General features: G+C 39.9%; 1 protein-coding gene across 1 annotated transcript; it reads left to right on the top strand.

Annotated features, from left to right (window-relative positions):
• Positions 1–13,161: 13,161 nt before the first annotated feature.
• Positions 13,162–16,163, top strand: LOC116918153. The gene is made up of 4 exons (XM_032923768.2): positions 13,162–13,804; positions 13,916–14,029; positions 14,121–14,261; positions 15,490–16,163. The coding sequence occupies exons 1-4, from the start codon at positions 13,354–13,356 to the stop codon at positions 15,999–16,001; spliced, it is 1,218 nt and encodes a 405-aa protein (XP_032779659.2). The 5' UTR covers positions 13,162–13,353; the 3' UTR covers positions 16,002–16,163.
• Positions 16,164–24,278: the final 8,115 nt, after the last annotated feature.

The raw sequence follows: 24,278 nt of genomic DNA, 5'->3' as shown, positions 1-24,278 counted from the left end.
ATGTGGATTCTGGCAGAATCTGGAAATAAAGGGAGCGATTCCAAGTGCTGGTCCGTATAGCGAGAAACGATATATATATATAGGGGACGTTGGGTTTGTATACATCAAGTCTGTGACGGCAAGGTCTTGACAGCTGGAGTGCCGGATGGGGAGGGCAAGGGGGGCGCGTTCTTTTTCTAGATTTCTCTATACAAGAGAATACGCCTAACATCCCCCTCTTGATCTCTCCCCCCTCCCACCACCACCCGTCCCTTCATGTTTTTTCTACTGTTCATCCCTTATTCGCGCACTCCCACTCGAGCCTTCCTTATTTGTTATATATCTATAATTCTATATAAACGTATAAGGGAAAAAGCAACACACACACACACACACACACAAAAGCAGATAGAAAGAAAGAGACGAGAGAGGGGATGAAGAGGACGCGAATGCGGCGTCACATCGGACCATTGTCCCTTCCCCTCCCCCTCTTTTCCTCTTCCATCCTGCTTTCTAGTTTGTGTATAGTCATATATATATATGCTCGCTAAAAAAGAATATAAGCCATACACGGAGTTCTATCACGTCATGAGCATGGGCATATATATATATATACACCAGAGATGCCACAGTGGCACATCCGAAGCCAACACACATATACAAGCTATTCAGCGTCTATAGGCTTTTATAGAGGGAAACACAATTTCCCAGATCGAGCCCTCCTCTTGATCGTCTTTCTCTTCAGCTCTTTCGCCATCTCTTTTCATCGATAAACTTGCCGCATGGTTGAGCGGCTAGAGAGGCTAGACGCAAGCTCAGCATATACACAGCAAACCTCCCCCCTTAAAAAAAGAAAGAAACCAACAGAAAAAAAAAAACTTGCCAGACTAAACTCTTACAAACTAAAATAGGCTCGTCTTTTTTTATGTGTGTGTTGAAAGGCAAATGCATAGAGCACAAAATCAAATGACCCTATATACATACACCAATTTTTCGAGAGCTATTTGTGTGTGTGTGTGTGTGCAAGAGGCTAGAAGCAACAAAACGAAAAAGAACTGCTGTGCAGCCGTTCCCTTCTTTTTTTTCTTCTCGTATATGCCATTCAGGGACCATTGTCACATGTGGCTTGTATTTGGTACCTCAAAACTTCCAGGCTCGCTTTCAATAGGTTAGCACGCACCGGGCCTTTTTTTATTTTCAATGGAAGTATAGAGCCCCTTATATTTATACTGACCCAACATACTATGAGTATACGCTATATATTCCGAAAGAGAGAGAGAGAGAGGGAGAAAGATACAAAACAAAAGTATTTTCTTATTCTCTCGATGTGTTTGATATGTATGTCTCTTTTATAAGGCCTTTGATCCAGGCCGAGCGCGGAGTATAGTGGTTTACTCGTTATTTCTGTCAAACCCATCACGACGAGGATTCTTATACTTCAAAGCCGCTCTTTTGTCAGACTGACCTCTACTTTCCTTCTTTGCTTGGAATGATTTTTTTTTTTTTTTCTTTTTTTTTTTGAGATCTTATTCTATCAGGTTTCACGGTTGGTTTCCCTTGACAACAAAGCAAGCGAGGCTGTGTTGAGAAAAGACCAAATGGATATAAAGACGACCCGAAATTCCATCGTCTGTATACGCATTTCCATGAACGTCGCATTCCAACGAATGTTCCAACGCGACTTATAACACATAAGAAAGTCAAAACTCTTCATTTCATCCGATATCTTGGCTTTCTTTTGATTTATTTATTTTTTGCCGACCGCAATTCGCCACTCGTTTGATGTGCTGAAAGGGCCAAACGTCAGCAGCGGCACAGCATCCTTGGTGGTTGGTATAAAACGCCTCGTTATTCAATTATAAAAACGACCGTTGCAAGCGCCAAACGACCAACGAGCAGTTTGCTGACTTTGAATAGCATCAAATCACGTGGAATCCTCTGCATTTTGACTTGGGGCTTTCATTTCAAAGGAGAAACAGAGATTCAAATTTGATTAGGCCTATATATATCACCCAAAAAAACGATACATGAATAATGCAGAAAGGGAACATCTTTATTTTCACGATTTACCGGTCGATATACAACAGGCAAAACATTATTCCTTAAACCATTTTCTATTATCATAATATATAGACCCTACATAATCGACCGTACATCAACATACGTGTGTGTGTGTATATACATACGTGGCGCAGAGTTAGGAAGCTTCCTTTTCCACAGCATTTCCGTTGCTCGCACGCTGGTCATGTCAGGCCACACCGGAACTGGGAGCACAGCGTTCAATGATAAAAAGAGGAACAACAAAACGGACGGTTCTTATCAGGCCGAAACAAAAAATGCTGCAACGTTTTTCTTCTTTAAAAAAATAAAAAATAATTACAAAAGAAGTAGAAGTTGGAATAAAATCAAATGCTAAAGAAGGAGGAGTCAGGAGACTAAGAGTTAAAAAAAAAAAAGAAAATTGAATCCGGATGTAAAGTAATATTTCGTTATCCAGCAACCTCCGAAAAGAAAAAAATAAAGAGAATCCTTTTGCCTTATGGCTCATTTTTTATGGCACGTGCGATAGGTTTAGACGCGGCTCACTGGTATATACAGTGATAAAGGGCATATATTCGGAACCCCTTTTGGGCAGCCTTATAACTCTGCTGGAGACTTGAGCGAGGCTCGACACGTACACCTCATCCGCCAACATGTATATATATAACGTCTGTACTACCTGCTGTTTGTTCAAACTACACCATGAAGGTGCTGTGTAAAAAAAAACAAAAAAACATTTAGTCTCGTAGTATATAGGCCTATATGGTATAGACGATGCGTAACTGCTTTATTTCAGGAGGCAAGGAGGGCGGAGGGAGGAGGGAAGTTGGAGAAAAACCAAGACATTTACAGAGAGGAGGGAGGGTCGGTAACTTTGTGTGTAGCAATCGAGTTATATGGCATATAAAAACAACATTGAAAAGAACCTGAAATTCTCAAAATATTTAGGCTTATAGCCCCCCCCCCCCCCCAAACGCTCCTTAAGACCCTTTGGATGAACAGAAACATAGTTTCATGACTGGGTCGAAAGACATCGAAGAATTCGGGCTGCATCAAGAAAACGAGCCAATGAGTTGATAACAAAAGGGGGTGTGTAATACATAGTTTCTTTTTTATTTGAGGTGAAACCGAGTGTTGTTTATATGTTGGAAAATAATAAGGGAATCAATGAAATCGTGCTGGCAATAAGAGGCGATTCAGGATGATTGTTTTGTTTTTGTTTCATTTTTTGGTTTTTCTTCTTCTATATACGGAGCTTCTGATGAAAGGTTCAATGTTATATTAGTGTTCTTCTCAGAACTCAGACTATATATCGCTGCTGTATAGATTATAGAGTTGAACCGTTTGCTGCGAGCTCGTCTATATATTAGCGATGCTGACAGTTAATGAATCGGTTGGGTGAAAATCAGATTGTCTTTTTTCGCCATACTTGTCGATAGAAGACTTGCTCGTCTATTGGCAGGAATATAGATGGTCATATCTGCGCTATAAATATAAATATTTTAACCTTTCACTTTCTTTATCTTGTCGATGCTCATAAATTTTCTATTTTTCCTTTTTGTGTGTGTGTGTGTGTGTGTCCGTATATTCTATATGTGTATACGTAAATATATATATATATTCTTTTTTGGTTTCCTCTATGATAAACACGAGTTGTTAAAACGTTGTTTTGGCCCGTGTCCGATCGCAGGTCCCATCTCCTCTCCAACTCGGCGTCATAAACGGCATTTTTTCTGGTCTGGCCAGCCATTTATTACCCGTGCCCCGTCTGCCATTTTAGGGAGGGCTCAAATAAAAACTGAACACCGTTATAAACCCCAGCAACCCCAAAGAATTTTCTGCTTGCATTTCATTTAATTTCTTTTCTTTTTTATTTTATTTTATTTTTTTTTTTCTGTTTCTTTTTTTTTTGGGGGGCCGCACCATGTAACAAATCATCCACGAGTGTATGTATACGAGCTGTTCGGTAAAGTCTGAAAGTTTTATTAAGAAGCCTCGTGCCACCTTATAGTTTCATTTGGAACGTTCTGTTTCATTTTTTATTTTTATTTTTATTATTTATTTTTGAGTTTTTATTTGTGGGAGTTTGGGGTTGTCTTCTTTGCAACGACTTAGAATATACGTAGGCTTTTGAACATAATATACGTAGGATTTTTACTTTTCAAATGAAAGAAGGAAAATAAATGTTTAGTTCTAAAGCTTTTTAGCTTTTCTTTTAGAAGGCATCAGTCGGAGGAGGTTACGGTGAGGTAGCCTCCGTTGAAGTTGATGGTCCGTTTCGAAGAGACAGACAGTTAGTATATAGACATATAGTATAGCCTATATATAGTAGTATATAATATAGTTATTGATAGGCCTAAAACGATGCATGCTTCATTTCAAGGCTTCTTTCATTTCCATGCGTGTAATGATGGTTTAAATGAAACGACACCGTATTAGTCTGATATGTTGGTCAATCCGTGAAGGAGGCGGGGTATGAATTGCGCTCGTGAGGGTTCCAACTCTTCATTGGTTGATAGTGTATATAGAAAACACCGTCTTTGGCTGCAGCTGCAAGGGCTCGCATGACACAACAGGATTTCGCCACTTTCGTTTATACATGTCGCGTCCATGTAGATATACTACATATATTCTGAATATAACACTCCCAGTGGGTATGTCATCTATTATCACAAGAGAATTGGAAAAGAGCGCGCAATAAAGCTCCAGCGCTCGCTCCACGTATAGACTACGTATCAAATGGTGCTGTGTCTTTTGGCTGGTTATATATATCTCTTTGCAATAGACATTTGATCGAGTCACAGTGGCAGTCGACCTATACAGCTATAGCTCCCTTACACACGTCTTTTTTTATTTTATTTATTTATTTTATTTTTTTTTAGTCGTGTGTGCAATGGATGAAAACCCTCTTATAGAACTCCACCGTGATGCTTTCAACCAATTTTGGTAGACCCAATTTGATTTACTCCCACCCGTCCCGCACTTGCCTTCCGCCATCATTCGAATTATCCGCGAGATGAGACAATCTAAAAGGATATATACAAGTTGCGTACAATCCAGCACAAAAGGCGCTCTTTCCCGAGTCTTTGTCGTCAGAAATTGAGAGAAAAATGTATTTCAAATTATAAATAATAAAATGTCTTATATCAGGCCGTACCTGCTGTACGTATATACTTCCACGTCGTCCAGTATACTAATCAGCTGCTCTGCTGCCAGGCTCGTAAACGGATGCTTTCAGCATTTAGACTTAACGAAGTAAAGCTTAAAGGGCATTATATTCCTGAATTGATTCAGGCACGTTGTCATAGAAGAAACATATACGCGACTTTTACGACGCAGCGGCTCGTATACAGTATATTATAAAGAGCTTAAGAGCGTATTATATTCATCCTGATTAACAATTAAGACTTTGTCCCGTTTTAGCCAAAAAATTGACATAAAAGCCCAGTGGATTTATTTTGTCGTTGATGGTCGAATGTAAATCATTTCGACCGTGATGCCCCGCGTCAAGTTGAAAATTTATATTTTCGGGCAATTTGCTTGGACAAGAATATATATAGACTATATATATAGCCTGTTTTCGGTCTATTCCACTTCCTTTTGCTTATAACAGCCAGAAGTGAGAAAAGTAAAAGGCAGCGGCAACGAAAACGTTTCCGTTTGTTTAATCCTTTGAGAAATATAGGCACTTCCGTTCATCTTTTATTTTCCCAGTCTTTTTCTTTCTTTCTTTTTTTGTTTTTTTGTTTTTGTTTTTTCTTTTTGTTTTTTCACCTGCCAAACACGGGCTCGCACCAGACGAAATGGCCCGTAACCACACCTGTGGCTCGTTCATCTGTGCCACTATTTCAAATATGCAAATCACCACGAATTGGAAATGCATATACATAATTGGTGAAAGGCTTATTTACATATTCCTGAAATAGAGCAGCTGCGGGCAAAGTGTATAAGGAGCCTTCTTCGATAGCTGTACGCGGCTGTGAACTACTGACAATTAAGGTCGTCGGCAAGTACAAAAAAAAAAGGTACTAAATAGTCTAAAGTGGGGCACCGTACGTTTGTATAGTGGCACTAAGCGCGAATTATGGTGGCAATACCTTTATATACATGTTGCTAGCGGATTTCGCCCTTTCATCGCCATTCCGCCCTTTCATTCTACTTCGTTTCTTTCAATTCGTCTCTGTTCTATTATATTCGGTCCATTTCGGAACTTACTGTAAATATTGGTTTCAAAATGAAGAATTTTCTGTGAAATGTGGCTGCATATGTATATACTTGTACATAAATACTGCATCGTCGTCTGCCAATAATTAATTTTGTTTTACTCTTCCTACCTTATAGCTATACTATATATTTAAAAATGCTTGAGGGCGACCATAACTGTCACGACCATCTGAGAATCCAATAAAAACAAAGGCCACCAGAAAAGTAGCAAAGACAATTTAAAGAAATGAATTATTAGGGGAGAGAAAGGACGAAGCAAGAAATTAAAACCTATTATCGGCTGACTGTAAAGGCCGTTTGAAAATTGTGCTGCTGCCCTTTTCTCGCTTCGCCTCATAAAAGGATGCAGCTGTTTTTACAGTTGACAAACATTGAAACACAGATATACATGTATAGAGATATATACAGTAGTCATCTGCTAACGATCGGCGAATGGCAATTATCCCTTTACTATATGCGCTCAAATTGGCAATAATGCCATGGTAGGAGGGTCGTCTGAACAAAACAAAACACACACAAAAAAAAAAAGAGCTAGTACTTAGTAAGCTTCTTATAAACAATTAAAGATGCTTTACTTGTGCTGTGGGAAAAAAAAAACATTTAATTTTATGGATCAACATTTTCAATGCGGTAGGCTGGTAGATCTGGAAAAAACAAAACAATCCCTTGAACTGGTGGTGGTCCATTTGAGAGATATCACTTTGATAAGACAAGATGGCGACTCAGTTTTTTCCCTTTTCTTTTCTTTTCTTTGTTGTTGTTTTTTTATTTTTTAATATATGACGAACTCGAAGAAATGTGCTGGTTCTGTTTATTTTATTTTAATTTTAATTTCCCTTTTTTTTTTTTTTTCGTCAGGGAAAAGAATGTGGCGCTTCCAGTTTTGACCATCTACATATAAGTAGACATTTTGGATTTTTGTCCAAATACGGGGGAAAAGGCCATTGTTATTATGTTCCGAAATACCTGCGTTTCAAGAGGGGGGAAAAAAAACGAATGCTTTAAAAGGCGGCATCATTCGTTCTCTCAAACGTATACTGCTGCGTACCCTGATTAGAATAAAGATAGCGACAATTTACAAGGCTTATAGTGCCGTTGTCACGGAATACATTCACGACCAATAGGGGGGGAGGGGGAGAGGGGGGGGGTAGGAAACAGTGGTTTAGGCCTATATACACACAGCGATCGCCCTAATAAGGTATTCCTGTCTTATAAAAGAAGTATTGGGCAATGTATGTTTTACATAATGTCACGAGTCGATGAGTTATGACGAGAGGTTCTCTGATCCGGTATATATAGATCCATTTAAAAAAGAATTATAATCGTAATCATAATATATATTTTTTGTTTTATCAGCAGCCAATGCAATTATGAAAAACAAATGTCGTGTCCTTTTACAGCGTGTATTGCGATAAGAGCCGCCTGTTTTAAATATTTTGGGTGATACGCAGTGATCCTTTCAAAACCAAACTGTCTAAAGTTTTTGACTCGATTTTTGTTTTGTTTGTTTTGTTTTGTTTTGTTTTGTTTATTTGTTTTTTTTTAAATCGGAAAATCTGGTTTTTGACGTGATTTATCATGATTAGTATAACTGCATCTATGTTCAAGGGTTGTTTTTGTTTATCGCATGTGACATCTTGTCAATGATTCCAGGTAAAGGGCCACCACATACCAATGATTTTTTTTTTTAAAGATTACATATTTGTATTTAAAACATTTAAAATTACGTCGGTAGATTGTTTTTAGTTTTTCTTCTTATTTTTAACCGTTCGAAGGTCTACCGATTCCGGGACAGGTTTGTCTTGCATAAACGCCGTCGGTTTCCAGCGGAAACGATGCATTTTGGTATAGGGTTTTTAGATCTTAAATGAGTTCCTAGAAGCAGCATTGTCTGTTCTTTTCGGTCATTTTAATAGCCAATGTCCGTTGCACAGCGTCAAGGGTTCAACGTTGCAAGTCTAGACGTGGCCTATATACTTAAAAAAACTATGGCTCAATTTCAACTGTATAATTTCTAACATTTAAGAAAGATTTTGTCTTATAGTGTGCGTCCCCCTTCTATTTCTTATATAAAACATACAACGGCTGATTTTCTGAACGACATTGGCGCTGCAAGACGTGCTTGCATATAGCATCAGAAATATTGTAAAGCCAAGAAGATTATTCATTTTCCGTAGTCTATACGTGTAGTATAAGAAGTCAAGAGAATTTCGTGGAGTAGCGCTTCGAATTAATAATGACATGCAAAGGAGAACTAAGTTGACTGTGCTCACTATTGTCGAGTGTCAACTATATGTGCCCCGTTTGTGACCCGACCCACTTTCCGTTATCGCGTCAGGACAGGTCCCTCGGTTCACACAACTGGCGGGGCTGAGCCAATTCGTTCTCCTATTATTGTCGCTGAATTAGTTCCCCCCCTCTATACCATCTTACCTCTTTTCTTTCCCCCCAGCAGCTTTTCTATATAGTTTAGAAAGCTCTCTCTTCGCTGCCTCCGGTTTTTCAGCCACAGAATGTGTCGCGAGTTTTCGCAAGTAGTCAATAACACTCAGCAGGCAAATGGTCCCCAACGGTATAGATATATATACAGCTTTACTATGTCTGTGCCCAAGCATTAGAGGTCTAACTGCCTTGATATTTACAACTTGACCGGAACGTTAGTTATTATATATCCATCGGTGTGTATACGATTTCTGTTTTGGGCTGCCCGATCTTTGTGTCGACCTTTTTTTTTTAGACGGGTGCATGATGGACCCATTTGGCCGAACCGTATACCTATAATTCGACTAAGAGACGAAGGAGATTGGGGATCACCCTTCCGTTCTGCCTTAATAACCGTAAATATACAATCAGCGACGAATGCTTTTATGTGTATAGACGTCAAATTGCTGTGTCGTTTTAAACGTTTTCTGCAACCGTAATATAAAGGAAGTCAAAGACATCAGGGGACCAATTGGATGACAACAGTCTTTATTTTTTTGTTTTTTTTTTACAAGAGGGAGTATAATGGATGGAAGATGCGGAAAGGTATATGTATTATAGGTGTCCCGGCTTTTTAAAAAATATGGGATTGTGGCAACGATGTGGGATCACGACCAGTTCATGTTTGCTTCCATTTATGATTTTTGCTGGAAGTCGATCAGGACGTTGCGTCCTTGTTTCGACGTCGTAGAAATTTGTTTTCCCGTTTACTAATGAAGTACAACAAGGGAATGAAGGAAATGCCAAGGTTCCTTAGCTTATATACGTTCAATTTCAGGAGTATAGTAAAAACATGTAAAGCGGAATAGTAATAAGCTTTTGCACGTGCAAAAACAGGTTGAAGGAATTTGCGAGAACTCGAAATGGAGGTTATAAAGCTGATCGCATGGCAAGATTTGACCAACGGGAAAAATGAAAGCTTTAATCACGTCAATGGCCGAATGATAATAAGAATGAATTGTACAGAACACAGGAGCTTAGATATAAATAACGCGGAATCATCTCAACGAGCCGTTCTACACACCCAGATGTTATAAAGCTTTGCCTACTGTTTATTTTCCGAACGATGGCTGACGATGGCGAAGAGTAAATATTTTTATGATAAAAACGATCTCATTAGACGTGTACCAACGAGACGCGAGAAAGGCGGTTGTCAGTGCATGTTCACCTTTTTCTAAATGCGAGGCTCGTAATCGTCTTGAAAAAGTCGTGCTAGGAGGCTATGCCTTGCGATGTGTTCTCGTCACGAACCGCAATAAAACACTGAGCTTATATGCAGACAACCCCTGATACGCCCTTAAATAGAACCGCCGCCATCATGGCGGCGGCCGATGGCGCGACGAAAGGTGCATGTCGACTCTGTTATGACACTCGGAGCTGTTACACTTTTTTTTTTTTTCTTTTTTCTTTTTGAAATTTTCTTTAACCCCCTACGTCAAGTAACACTTTTTCTTGGCATCCTCTGGTTGGTTAGCCATGTTTCTTTTTCTTTTTCCTTTTTTTTTTTAGGTCGCGATCGCGACTTCACCAGCTGCTAATTGAATCTTTTTGCGGTATCCTCTTGGCGCCTACGCTGACGTATAAGCGTGTACGAGTCGGAGCTGCTGATTGTTATGGACTGCGTCGAGCCCTTCCGTTGCTCGCTCATGGGGTTCACGTCGCCTCTTCTTAAGACTAGTAGGGAAAAAAAAATAAAAAATAAAAAAAGGAAAATAACAATAACCACAGACGACATGGAAAGGAAACATCATGGGTTTCAACCGCGACCAAGTTTTTCAGCTTAGTTCGGCAATTGACCAGACAATGGTTGGTACCTTAATATACACTTGATTGTATGGTGTAAAAGCCCAGTCAAGCAGTTCTTTTTTTCCTTTTTTGAATAACTAATTTCCTTAGTCAAATGTAGAAGCAGCTCTTCTTGTAATTTCTTGCAGGGATCTGAAAAAGTTAAAACCAGCAATATTTAATTTTTGCAAAAGATTCATTGAAATGTTCATGAAATTATTTTTCCGTCCTATCGCACAAAACGCGGCGAATAAATAGAAAGACAAAGTGTTTCATCAAACGCGTTGATGTCGCCGTATATGAGTCGTGAGGCAGCGTATATCGACCGACAATTGTACAGTACCACACATTATTTATTACCACCAACATAAAAGGGGACGATTAACTGTGGGTGTGTTTTTTTTCCAAGACAATAGCTGAAAAAATAAATAAATAAATAATGAAAAAAAAAAGGTCCGTGTCGTAAAACAAACATTTCAACTTCCTCACGTCGAGTTGTCGGTGGGAATCTCTCGCCGAGGTCTGTCTTGTCTCTTTTCTCGTTCTCCTCATATTAAATTTCAATTTTTGGTTTTTCTTTCTTTTTTTTTTGTTCAGTTGTCTGTCTGGGAGACTGGTTGTGTCAGTTTTTGGTGCTATTGTTATACTGAAGCATTAACGTCTTGCGTGTTGAATCCTAATGTAAGGGTTGGCAGCCGAAGCCGCTACTCTAATGACAGCCCTTGTCGTCACTGCAAAACACACACACGCCGAATGACGCGTTAGAAAGAAGAAGAAAAAAAAAAAAACAACAAAAAATCCCACTGCGGTCTATACTTAGCCGCCACTGTACACTTCTTACGGCCACCTTGCATGCCAAAACTCGGCCCAGCCAGAGTTATCTATACTATATTCTCCCCCCCTTTTGATGGCCAGTTTCGAAGACCAAAAACTTCGACTGGGCTGAACCACAAATTGACGCTCATTTTTTTTCTTTCATTCTTTTTTAGCCAAGTCGGAGAGTTGTTCGTTGCCAACTACTTGTTGTTTTCCCATTCTAACCACGAAAGAAATGCCAGAGAGAGAGAGAGAGAGAGAGAGGAGCAAATGAAGTAACATTAGCTACCGTAATACATGCTTTCATATAGTTAAGACTTTTTATTTTTTTTTACGCTTCTAGAACACCAAAATATGTACAACCATCTATGGCTGCGTTTTTTTTTCCTTAACCACGCGCCTGGTTAATATTTTCAGTTATTTATTTTTTCTTTCTTTCGTATTATGTTTATTTTGACTGCTGGTATCGTTATAGTTTTTCGTCTGAGCGTTAATATCGGTAGGCACCACTGAGTTACGTTGTAAAGTGTAGGAAAAGTGTTGAACCACAGGTATAGCTGTAGAGTATATGTATACGTGTTTCAGCCCATCAACTCCCAAAAGTTGATCGGTTTATCTTTATTCTATTTTGTAATGCGATCATTTCCCCGCAGCGTGATGCTGCGTATGAATGCTGGACGGAACGATTGCAATCAACGAACGTTTGATATAATTCGATTATGTGACGTCGGCATGCCATAAGAGACGAAGTGAATTCTTCAGAGACATTTTTGAATGATTTCATGTTTTGTCTTTATTGTTATACAGCAGAATGTTTTCAAATGTTGCCGCCGTAGCTCGTGTTTTTCAGTCCAATATTCGCTGACACATCTGAGGTTGTGTTGCCTTCCCTTGCTCTACCTGCCTCTTAGCTTGTGTACCCCGTGTGTAAGCTGGTTATTTTTTTTTATTATTATTATTTTTTTTAACGTCCGTAACCCCAAAAATTGAGACCTGAGGTTATTTTTTTATGGCGCTTCGACATTGTTTATAGATATCACTCGGACTATCCAAAGACCACTTTGCTTTACCATCACTTTTTTTATATGAATTTATGAAATCCATATATACTGCTTTTGAGGCTTTGAAATATTATATTTAATACTCACACATCGCCAGTTGTTTTGTGGGCTTTCAGGGATCTACGCAAAACCTTATTGGCCCCCCCCCCACCCTCCCCCCAACCCGAAGTTTAAAATAAAAAGGGACACCGTAAGGTTAGCATTTTGCTTTTATTTTATTCCCTTTTCTTCTTTTTTTGTGAACTAGCTAGCCGACTTTTTACAAGCAAAAGCACAGCCATTAAAGTGTCTTGAAAAAGAAAAAAAAAAGGGCGAGAGACTTTGCGCGCTGTCATAAAATGAATGGTTGGGATATAGTAAACTGGCCGATAGTTCTGACTGATTACAGACCAAACGGCCCTTTTTTTTTTTTTTTTCGTTGATGAGTCGGTGACGGCGACACCAGAGCAGCACTATCAATATTCTCTCCATAACATGAGATATGGCTTTAAGAGGATGGAACGATGAGCAACGCACAGGCCTTATAGAAAGCAGGTTCGTGGTCTCGGGTATCTTAACAGAGGTTAGCCAGCCCCGCCGACCTCCTTTTAGCGGGGGTTGCACACACACACACACACACACAAAAAAGAACGTTGGGGCCCTGTCCATACGCGGCCAAGTGATTGGTCAGTTTTTTTTTGTTTTTTTTGTTTTTACATACAGGCCCAAGGGTCAAATAGAGTTGGACGTTTTGCTATCTAGTGTTGGGCCTTTAAAAGGCAAGCAATCCACAGGACACTTGTCTCATTTCGCCTCAAGAACTCCACTTTGCTTGGCTGCTCAAACGTTGGCAGTTGATCGATCGATTCTATACTCAGTTCGTCCTTATTTTTTGGCCCCCTTTTTCTTGAATATTCTAGCCATCCGTACGTTTGGTGTCAAACGATTCTCCGAACTTGAGAAACACAACACTTTCTACGACAAAGTTATGGAGCTACTGTTAAGCCATCGACCTTCCCTTCACGACATCCACAACCAGCCGGTTGGCAAGTGTTCCCTATCGCCAGCAAAGCTACCGGATCGTGCACTGTGTACATCGTCTCAACACTCGTCAGCCGGTTTATCCCCAGACTCCTCTTTGGATTCGTCCTACGATTTTTCATGTTTCGGCCTGCCCAGCATGGACGCAGGGGAACTTGTGGCTACTGGCAGTCCTTGTGTTCTCGTTTCGCCATTGCCCAAACACTGGCGCTCCAACAAAACGTTACCCAATGCTTTTCGTGTGGTCATCTTGGGGGGTGTTGATGACGGAACGTTGGTCACCATCCGAGCTGGTAACGACGAAAACTGGAGCTCGGAATTGCGCAACTCGGTCGCTCAAGTCAAAAATAACGTGGCGAAATTCAACGATCTTCGTTTTGTTGGCAGATCTGGAAGAGGTCCGTATCGATAATAGAAAGTTTGCTCTTTAGAAGAATGATGCAACATCGATCAGATGTCGTTTCAAAGTGCTAATTGATTTGTTTTTCGTTTTTGTTTTGAAATTGTAGGTAAAAGTTTTACGTTGACAATCACAGTCTGCTCGACTCCGCCTCTGGTGGCAACTTACAACAAAGCCATCAAAGTAACAGTGGACGGCCCCCGAGAGCCTCGCAGTAAAACTCGTAAGTTTCATTCGCATGTACAATAGAAGGCACTGTCCACGAAACCGATGGGTCTGTTACGTTAACTTGGAATCGATTGAACGCATTACAGGTCATCAATTGCAAGGCCTCGTATTAGGGCCACACCATCACCGACCTTTTCTTCCATCAGCCTTCCCTCTTCCCCACGATGCTCATCTTGTTCTTCGAGGTCAAGATCCGCTGACCTTACGATTGCCTTCTTCGTATCAAGGTAATTTCCCTTTTTCTATTGCGGGTTATCATGTCGTTATTTGTCCAATAGCCATACATATCTGATTCGATCTGTTCATTTCACAATTAAGAAATACGCTGAGAATAATTTTTAGTTGTTCCAACTTGCATCGCGCCGAGTAGCCTATAAAACAGAATGAATATCATCTGAACAATTTCCTTGGTGGAATGTTCTTGTTTTAAAACACTTAACAACACGTTGATGCCCGTAAATTAGCAAACACTAAGCGTTCGTTTTAACAATTAGTTTTCGGTGATTTCATTTAGCGTGGCTTTTGAAGTGGAAGCAAATATTATAAGGAGCAAGGCTATAACTAAAAAAAATAATAATGTTGAACCTGAACAAACACTTCAAATTTTACTCCATTTCTCTTGTCTTGTGTTCTTCGAAGATCACTGAACATTAGACACGGTAACAAGAAATGTACAAAAGGATTCAGAAAAAAAAAACAACAAAGAATTTAGGGCTAGCCTTTGTCTCCTCTTCATCTTCCCTCTTATACGCCAGTTTACAGCAGCTACCTCCTGTCGAAAAAATTAGCCTCTTCTCCTTGTCTCTCACACGTCCGCCCACTATACAGAAAAAGTGTCGGGTTCCAAACGCAGAGAAGAGAAAGAGCAACGAGTAGCAAAATTTTCCGGATACTAAAGAGGCTTGCCTCTGGCAGATTTACGATGGGTTCTTCTGAAATTGTCTCGTTTTGGCCTATTACCCCAAGACCCTTTCAGCCTTGGGATCGAAATGCCATAAGCACCGAAATGCCATAAGCATCTTTGAGACGCGAGGAGCTTGTAAGAGTGGCTCGACCGGCAATAATAGGGCGCCTCCCCGCTGACCGGAACCGTCCGCTCTGGCTCCTCTCTCATCTCCACTGCACAAGTGCACAGGGTTTTTCGAAACATCTTTGTCTTCTGTCACCCCTCCCAATGTCATTTATGATCGTCTGTGGAGAAAGATTTTCCTTATTAAGACTGTAAACTACTTTGTTTTCGTCTTCAGCTAAATCTCTGGGGTTGGTTTTCAATTTTTAGTTACGCCGCAAGTATAAATTTCAAATCAAATTTAAACGGTCGCAATGATATCCGGAAAACAATTTATTTTAGAGCATTGATAGTATACGTACTGAACTAACTCATTAAGCTTGATATCCACTAAGTCATTTGAAATAACAGCCGCATTATCATTGGCTTTTTTTGTATCGTAAAAGGTTACTCTTCTGGTTATGACACTGGACTAAACGTAGCTACCGAAGAACCTGCCTGGCCCTCCAACTACATGAGCTCTCGCTACCCAAAGCTGGCATTCAACGACATTCTTACAGGCCCTTCAGCAGCCCAGGAATCAAGTGCGTACGGAAAGAGAGACAGTCGGATGAATCCATTCGGTCTCTTGCTACCCACCGATGTAGGACACATGGCCAAACCGTTCCCTCCGCTTCCATTTGCCGACCGCACACCGATGAGCATTCAACAATTGCTGAAAAAGGCCGACGACATGACCAACTCTAATAACCTTTTGCTTAGCATTAACGCCACCCACTTTTCTGAATCGCTCCTCTACCATGGTGCCTCTGCTAAAAATAATGACGTTGATGAGTCCGCAGAGAAATCGAGCGCCACTTCGTTGTTAACCTTCCCAGCAGAAACGACTTCCACTTCGACGGGCCCTAAATTGAATGGTCGTAGTAATCAATCTGCGTCGGTATGGCGACCTTACTAAGTGCACATGCCTTTTCCGCGAAGATTTCTGTTTTTTTTTTTAATTTTTTAAACTTGAATTTGCGGGTTTGCCCATCGCCTTTGTACATACTAGTCCGATATTTTATGTGTCACCAATTATGCGTTATTAAAAATAAAATACACTTTCTTTTATTCTCGCATACGGAGATCATTATGAGTCCTCATTTTTGGGGACTATGAATCAAATCCTTGATTCCATCACAACGAAATCCAACAGAGTGGGACAAGCCACATATAAGCAAAATCATGGAGGTATATAAAAAGCAAAACATATATTTTTGAAGCCGTAACGCTTGACGCATTTAGAAAGATCAACTCACTAGAAAGGTCAACATTCTGCAGACCACGTACATGGCATACGAGGAAGCGCATATCTAGGGAACTTTTGTTAAAATTCCATGATGATTTGTTGTTGGTAGGAACCTGGAATTCGCATTTGTCGAATAGCTTGGCTCTACATCATTTCCCAAACAATAACTATACATGTAATAGATGAAAAATAGTAATGAACGATGAAAGATTGAACCTTCATCAGGCGAGAAGAGTGAATATTAATAGGGAAATTGAACTATCAATCAATGTGGAGTATAATCTCATTTTTCTCAACTGATCAGTGTAATTGTTTTATTATAACGATACATAACGATAGCCTATCCTGATTGTACACACTATATATGATTCACTTTTACACTATGTAAGAAAAGCATGCGTTTTTAGATAAACTATACAGTGCTCTAATGGACACGTCATTCAAGTCTGAGGAAGGGGAACATTTTCCTAGGTAAACAGTTGAAAGTAGTGCACTTTAATTGGCAGCGGAAGAACTCCAGTCACCTTTCCAACACGACTCTCAAAACGTTGATAATTTGGGTTTTTGACTGTTCAACATGAGGCTCAGGGACTTTAAATCACTGATTTCCTTTTTTTTCAAGGTTCCTAAAGGCCAACATATTACCGTTTTAGAAATGACAAGGAAAATTGACACGACAATCGTGTGGCCTTTCAAATATTCCACTTTTGTCTTCGACACATATGATTGACCTTTTCAACTTCCAGGCTAAATTAACTGCTTTGACCTCAAGCTACCAAACTGAGAGGAGAATGCTACTATACCAGCACGCTCAGTTCTATATATACACGGAGGAAAACGCATAACATTATATGTGAGCGGAAAGAAATCGAAAAATTATATTGAACCATCGTCCTATCCGATGATTGTGTGAACGTTTAAATCTATTGATGTTCGTTTAAGGGATCAGTTCCTTTTTTCTACACGATCAGACACGAACTTCCAAGCCTACCGTCACACTTAAAAGAATGCGGGGGATATGATGCATCTGCCTCCACATGAAAAGGTTTAAAACATTTCTTCTCCTTCCTTTAGAAAGCAAGAGCTTAAACTTATAGGTTTCTCTAATGACAGCTTTTAATTGCATAAAATTTGTATACTTTAAGGAAATGACGAAATCACAGCCAATATATGGAAATCAGAGTGGATTATATTCTCTAATCCGTTAATGAGGAGACGGGTATTATTTCCTTTTTTTTTAACTATGATTTTTGCTATAGAAGTTTGGCTGACACGCTACAGAGACCTAGTCACACATTTTGTTAGCAAAATTTTAAATGATTTAAAAACAAAGAATTTCTCAAGACGTGATGACGTAGATGGGGAGGGCTGATCTTGTTTCTTCGATCAACGAAAATTAATTTTCGCAATAATTGGCAGTATAGTTCTTTTAGCTCTTGTTTTTGGTACCGACCGATGCTCCAAATAAGGTCGGTATCTCCCACCATGAAAACTAGCTGCCGTAACTCGCATTTGAAACAGAGCGGGAATGGTTTATAGACTTTAATTGGAAATCATCTGCGGCCAAATAGTGAACATTTCCATGGAGTGGGAAGAAAACCAAGCGGCCATCTAGCGCTTCATAAACGTACTACCTCTTGGGTTCCAAGAAAATTTTCTTCCGCACAATTCCGTATACATTTACGAAGAGCAATTAAAAAATGAAAATAAGAAAATCTTCATTTTTTTTTACGCGTTTGTTTTTTGTTTTTTTTCTTCCTCGTTGCCTTTTGAGACGACAACATAAAATTGCATCGCAAACGTCCAGCGTTGTGCGCTCAAACTAGGGCCAGCTAGAATTCCGTGTAATATCCTTTTAGAAAACTACGAAGCTTGCCCGTTAACAAACGAGTGTCACTTGTAAACACTAGATGGCAATAAATGAGTCAGTCATACGACCAATGGTTATCTGCTGAAAGAAGTTTCAACTTTTTTTCTTCTGATTTTACTGTAATTTAAATTTTAAGTGGGTGGCGTGATCTGAAATTGCATTGCATTAAGCATTAGCCTGACGAATAAAGAAGAGTGGAGCTGAACATCCACTCAATGAGAATTTTTGCTTTCGCCCTAGTTCATTTATATTAAGCAGACACTTCTTACCTGCAAAAAGCTGCGCTAAACTTAGATTTTGCATCTTTCAACGGTTTACGAGGGTGGCATCATACGACCGGATGACCTACAGGACACCGGTCAGGTACCGGAGTAGCACAGGTTTTAAATGAGTAACGTATTTTTTTTTTTTTATTATTTATTTTATTGAAATGGTTTTGGTGTAAATTTTTGAATCACCCGCCAATTCGAATCTTAAGTTCATCATGAGTTTGAATTTTTAAAATATATCATATTTTTCTTTTAAACGAAACTTTGGCCTCCCACACACTTTGGCTGCAATTGCCAACTTTCTATAAATTTCCAAAAGGGCGTGGATAACCGCCGAATCATTTATTAAAAATATTTAGTTGTTGGGAGTAGCTATATTTTGAAGTTTTCGCGAGTTTCCTGGAGTTCCATCCCTGGTCACCAAGTTACTTCTCGGTGTCTGTTTAGAGTTGAGTTGCATGCTAATTTATTCATGCATCCGTCGTATTGCGAACACCTCTAATTATACCACGTCACACAAGCAAGCCGTTGACGTATATACAGAAGGCAACAGGGTGAAATCGAACAAACACGATGAGAAATACATCTCTGCCTATGGCGATTTGATCGCCTCCGGTTTCATTTTGCGCCATCTGCTTACCACTTGGTCTGATTCGAGATGCTCTTTCTCAGCACAGAAAGCTTATTAGACTATACAAGCTGAGAACTGTATACTTGTAATTGTGTTGTGTGTAGTTTGCACTGGCATGCTAATACATTTAATGCACAGGGAACCAGCACGGACATGTATAGCACTGTTTCTATGCTAGATGCAGACTCCTCGCATTCGTTGAAGATCCCGGCATAAGATATACCATAATCGAAAGATTATATACACCCTCAAAGAAGTCTGTGTAGAGCAAACACCAATGCGTAGCGGTCATGCACGAATCCTACATACCGGATGGCTATACGCTCCGTTGTAACTCTATTAATCATTTTGACACAGATATAGAAGAGGAGCCTTAAAGGTCAGTGAGTGTGGATTACGATTGCGAAGCGGCTGTTTGGGTTGAATGACCAACAGCCATTGCCCCCTCTCCTTCGCCATGTTGGAATAATTGCGAAAAATAAAGTAATTAGAGCGTCCGTGTGCGCCGTATCGTAGACGTTTGACCTGTTAATAATTGTTTTTCTTTGGGTATTCTAGCTTATAGAATTGACGTAAACAAGCTGTAGATGTCTAAGCGCATTGCCACAATGAGGAGGTGATTTACTGCCACACTCACGACAAAGCACACATAATTATTTTCAAGTACCAAACCTCCATTTATCGGGATTATCAAAGTAGTATGCGCATTTTCCGCAGTTGGCATTGTAATTCATTTGCGCGTATAGAACTACTACGGTATAGATTGTTCTTTCTTTTTCTAGGCCGGCTTACATTAAATATTTGGTGGCATATTGACATCGTCTTCGCTAGAATGTCAACGAGGAAAGACAGCGATCCCCAGCTCATTTACACGAGACGTAGGGAAATGTATGCTAATGCCAGGAGTCTGTCAAGAAGGTCCCCACAGCGCCGACACCCTCGCATCTCGATTGTTGCTCCAATACTTTTTAAAAAGCCATTAGCATCACGAGCCTCTGTTCACTTCGAATTCTTCAATTATGGAAAGGGTTTAATGAGAAAAGTGCATCTTTGGTTGCACACCCCCTTTTTCGTATTGATAGTGAAACCAGTCAACGCAGTTTTCTTTCCCATATCCCACTCACGACAGCAAGATCTTTTATTTCGTTTGGCCTGGTTCCTTCGAGCTTCTTTTGCCCTTCTTCGCCCCACCACTTCTTCGTTCTCTTTTTTTTCCCGCCCCTCCTCCTGGCATCTAATTAACTTGGGCTCCCCATTGCAGCAAGGCACGACACGATGCGAGACGGAATTAAAAAATTCAATAGCCTCTTTTGCCTGTCATCAAAGAATGGCTTTATACACATCCGTATATACATAATCAAATACGAAAAAGATATACGGAGAAGAAGAAAAAAAAAATTCAAACAAAAAAAAAGAGGAACGTTACAAACCGGTTTAGCTGTTCCACCTCCGTACAGAGATGCTGAACGGAACTTCCATCTTATTTATTATTCACATATCCGTATACTGTATATGAATGAAATCTTAAAGATATAGTTAATCATCAATGTAAAGAAAACTGACAAAGGTTTCTTCGTCAGAATGGACGCGTCCTTCTACCGGATATGCAGCACACACAAACGTATTGCTTTTACATTCGTGTTACAATGCGTTTGGTCGCGAAATTGAGCGAAGCCTTATTATTATCATCATCCGGCTGTTTTTGCTGCCTAAACAACCATGATGGGGAAACAAATATCAACTTCGGTCTACTCTGAACTCTGAGAACGGGTTACCTAATTAGGGTTTGCAATGTCGAGTCTACCCAGGCAACAACTGGTTACGTCGCACCGTTATATATCTCCATTGTATTCTTTCTTGTTATGCTTAACCCGTGGCCATCCCCATCGATTGTTGGATCCGCCTCCCCCTTCTCCCTCTGCCCATCATGTTGCGTCGATAGGTACAAGTGTATCAAACTTTCTTTTAGCCGATTCTCATTCCCCTTTAATGTTGTTTCCTTTTTTGTTGTGTTTTTTGGCAATTGAGTTTTATTTCCCCCCTCCCTCTCTTCGGAGCTAACAAAAAAAAAATTTTATTAATTGTCAGGTTCATGTCGATATCTGACATCTTTGAAGTTAGTACTCCTGTCTATAGTTTAGAAACAGTATGGCAGGCGCAGCGTCAAATAATGAGAGTCAAGTTTTTGAGCCAAGTTCTTCGTTATGCGGACTTTTATTCCGAACCCGGTTAATTAGAGACGATAAAGATTGAATGCGTGAAAAGCGAAACCAATCCTCTTGCCTTTTCGTCTAGTTGACTATAGTTGTGTTCAGTGATCCTCTTACGGCGATTTAGAAAGCGAGTTGGGCCAAAGTCGGCAGGAGGAGGCGCAAGGGTGGAGTTCAGAAACACGGCTAATTGTCCATCCTCTTTGTTGTTATCTGTTCACGTGGGGCTATCCGTAACGAGGGGGTTATGTGCAGCAGTCGATGCCAATCGATCGAGTCCACCAGGATAGTACCGCCGTGCCCGGTTATATATACTGATGGTCATGATGCGGACTCGCATTGCATCGATCGCTTGCTGACTTTCATATATACCCACGTCTATTTTTTATTTTTTTCGACGAGTGTGTGTAGAGACACACGCGCCTAGCTAAGGCATTAAAGAACAGAAAAGCACCTTCACACTCAAATTTAATATAAGGTGTAAAAAATAAAAAAAAATCTACTAAAAGTCTGCTGTTGTAGAAAAGAGAGCGCTAGCCCAATGCACACGACCAGAATTCGTTGGTGTTTAAATTGCACGAGAAATGCTGCGTTGGAATGAAAATATAAAAAAAAAATGCAATTTGAATTTTTCTATCTGGCGTGACTGAGTGATCCTCTACTGATTTTCGGACAGCCACCATTCCTTTCAGGGACCCCTCACTCGGAGCTTTTCTGTTCTTTTTGACAGGAAAGAGAATCTTGATGAAGTGCTGCTATGGGCTCTTCTTCCTCTCCTTGTCCTTTTGCTTCCGCTTTCCAGCGGATCACAAAAGAAAAAGGGCCTTTTTTTTCCCGGGAGTTTCAACACCTTTTTTAAAACACGATTTCTTTCCAACTCATTTTTCTTTTTTAAAAGTCTGGACAAAGAAAAATTGAATGAAAGAGACCATCAAATTTAGACCTTTCTGCCTTTCTTTTTGAACTATTCAATCTTTGATTGCACCTTTGGTCAGCCACGCTGTCAAAGTCGAGCTAGGGGCGTCGAATTTTATCCCCACTTCCGCACCGTGTGCAAGAACGGTGTAGGTATTAAGCTACTCCAAAAGAAAATAAAATAAAAAGAAATCCCAATAAAATTCCCCCCTTGTTAGCCGGCAGTCTCGTGCGACTCAAGTCCTTTATCATCGAGATCGATTCGAAAAAAAGAAAAGAAAAAGAGTCTTGAGTCAATAATGATGGCTTGTTGGCACTTGAACAACCCTTCGTTCTCCAGCACGTGGGAATTACCTCACTTGTTGGTCAATTTTTTTTTTTTTCATTTAATGTCAAGATTTCCTTCTTTTGGATAATCAAACATCATTGCGAACCATGGTGGTAATATGGTGCGTATTTACTCACCATGTACGTTCACTATATAAATGTCGTGTGCAAGTGCGATGCTAACAGAGAACCGACGGTACATTTCAATAGGAGCTTTCATCATTCTCTTATTCTTCAATTCCCCATGCATGCGTTTTTTCTTTCTACGTCATTTTTGTTTTTTATTTGTTTTTTGAAAGCTAGTCTCGTCATACTGTGCCCTGTACTTTGTTCACATGTAGACACAGACACACACACACAAAAGAGTGAGGAGAAATATATTTAGGTTGGTGAACAATTGATAGTTGGTCTTGTGTTCCTATCGTCGGATATGACCTACGCCATCAGTCACGCAAAAGGGGGCCTGAGGTTAGCCCGACGCGGTTAGCACTTTTGCATGTCAAAGGGAAATTAGGCCGCATACACACGAGCCAGAATGCAACGCAACACAAGATATACACCACACACATCGGCTCTCTCTCGCACACGGCCGGTAACACGCAACCAACACACATAAAGGGCGTACACAAGTCCTTCACCGTAAAACAATCCGTCGCTAACGATCCCTCTACATCGAAAGTAAAAACGATAAACATAGTTAACGTTCACCTTTTTCAGATTACATGTTCATGGTCGATATTATATTCTATTGACTGAAAATGGAGTCGCACAGCGGGAAAACACAAAAAACAAAAAAGAAACAAAAACAAAATGTGAAAGGATTAAAATATGACATCAATTCAGATTATTACAGTCAATTCGAGTTGAAAAAAAAAAAAAACTAATCCGTATTAGACAAAAGTGTCAATCGTAAAGTGCACTCGGCGGAAATTTGAGAAAAGATAGAGCCACGTTCAGCTGTCGACATTTCTCGGAAAATAAGTGTAAATGTCATTGTAATTTCTTAGCTGGTGTGTTACCTAACGTCTGGCCAGTTTAACAAGCAAAAAGGCGTTTCGTTTCTACTGTCTACAAACTTTTTTTTTTTTTTTATTGAAAGGAAAAGTTATCGGAAAGTGTCGAAATAATTGAAAGCGAACGTTTTAAATGCTACGAAATTTCGATTTCTGTTTTACCGATCTTGTGATATCGACACGTTAACTGAGACGCGAATTTTCAGTTCACCATCCATCACCATCGTCAAGTGACGGTAAAACGCTGCATAATCGAATAATACATCTAAGAGTAGTTCACCTTCAAAACTAAATTTGGCGCTCAGCTGCGTAGAAATAATGGCAATTGCTGTGCGATGAAAGTAGGGCCCCTATATAAGTTGCTGTCAAGTTTCTCTTTTTTTTCATATTTCTTTGCTCTTTTCACACCCTTGCTCTCGTCTGTCCGCTCTCTTATTCTCCGACGGCCCAAGTTTAATATTGATGTCATCTTCCGGTCGCTTTCCCCTTTCGTGGATTCGAGATGGAACCCAACTGGATGACTGGTCGATTCCAAAGCCTGCAGACTGAAAATAAGAAAGAGGCCACAGTGTGTTTGACCGATGGTCATTCGAGTGTAAATTCAATTTAATATAACGTAGATCCACCAGTGCGACAAAAAAATAAAAAATCAAATAAAAAAAAAATAAAAAAAGATGGAAAGACGCATAAGATGGAAGGAAAGCTTCTCGGA

This window comes from Daphnia magna, linkage group LG1 (genome assembly GCF_020631705.1).
Source record: "Daphnia magna isolate NIES linkage group LG1, ASM2063170v1.1, whole genome shotgun sequence".
Lineage (NCBI taxonomy): Eukaryota > Metazoa > Arthropoda > Branchiopoda > Diplostraca > Daphniidae > Daphnia > Daphnia magna.
Note: the sequence above shows the minus strand (reverse complement) of the source record. Positions and strands in the feature narration are given on the sequence as shown.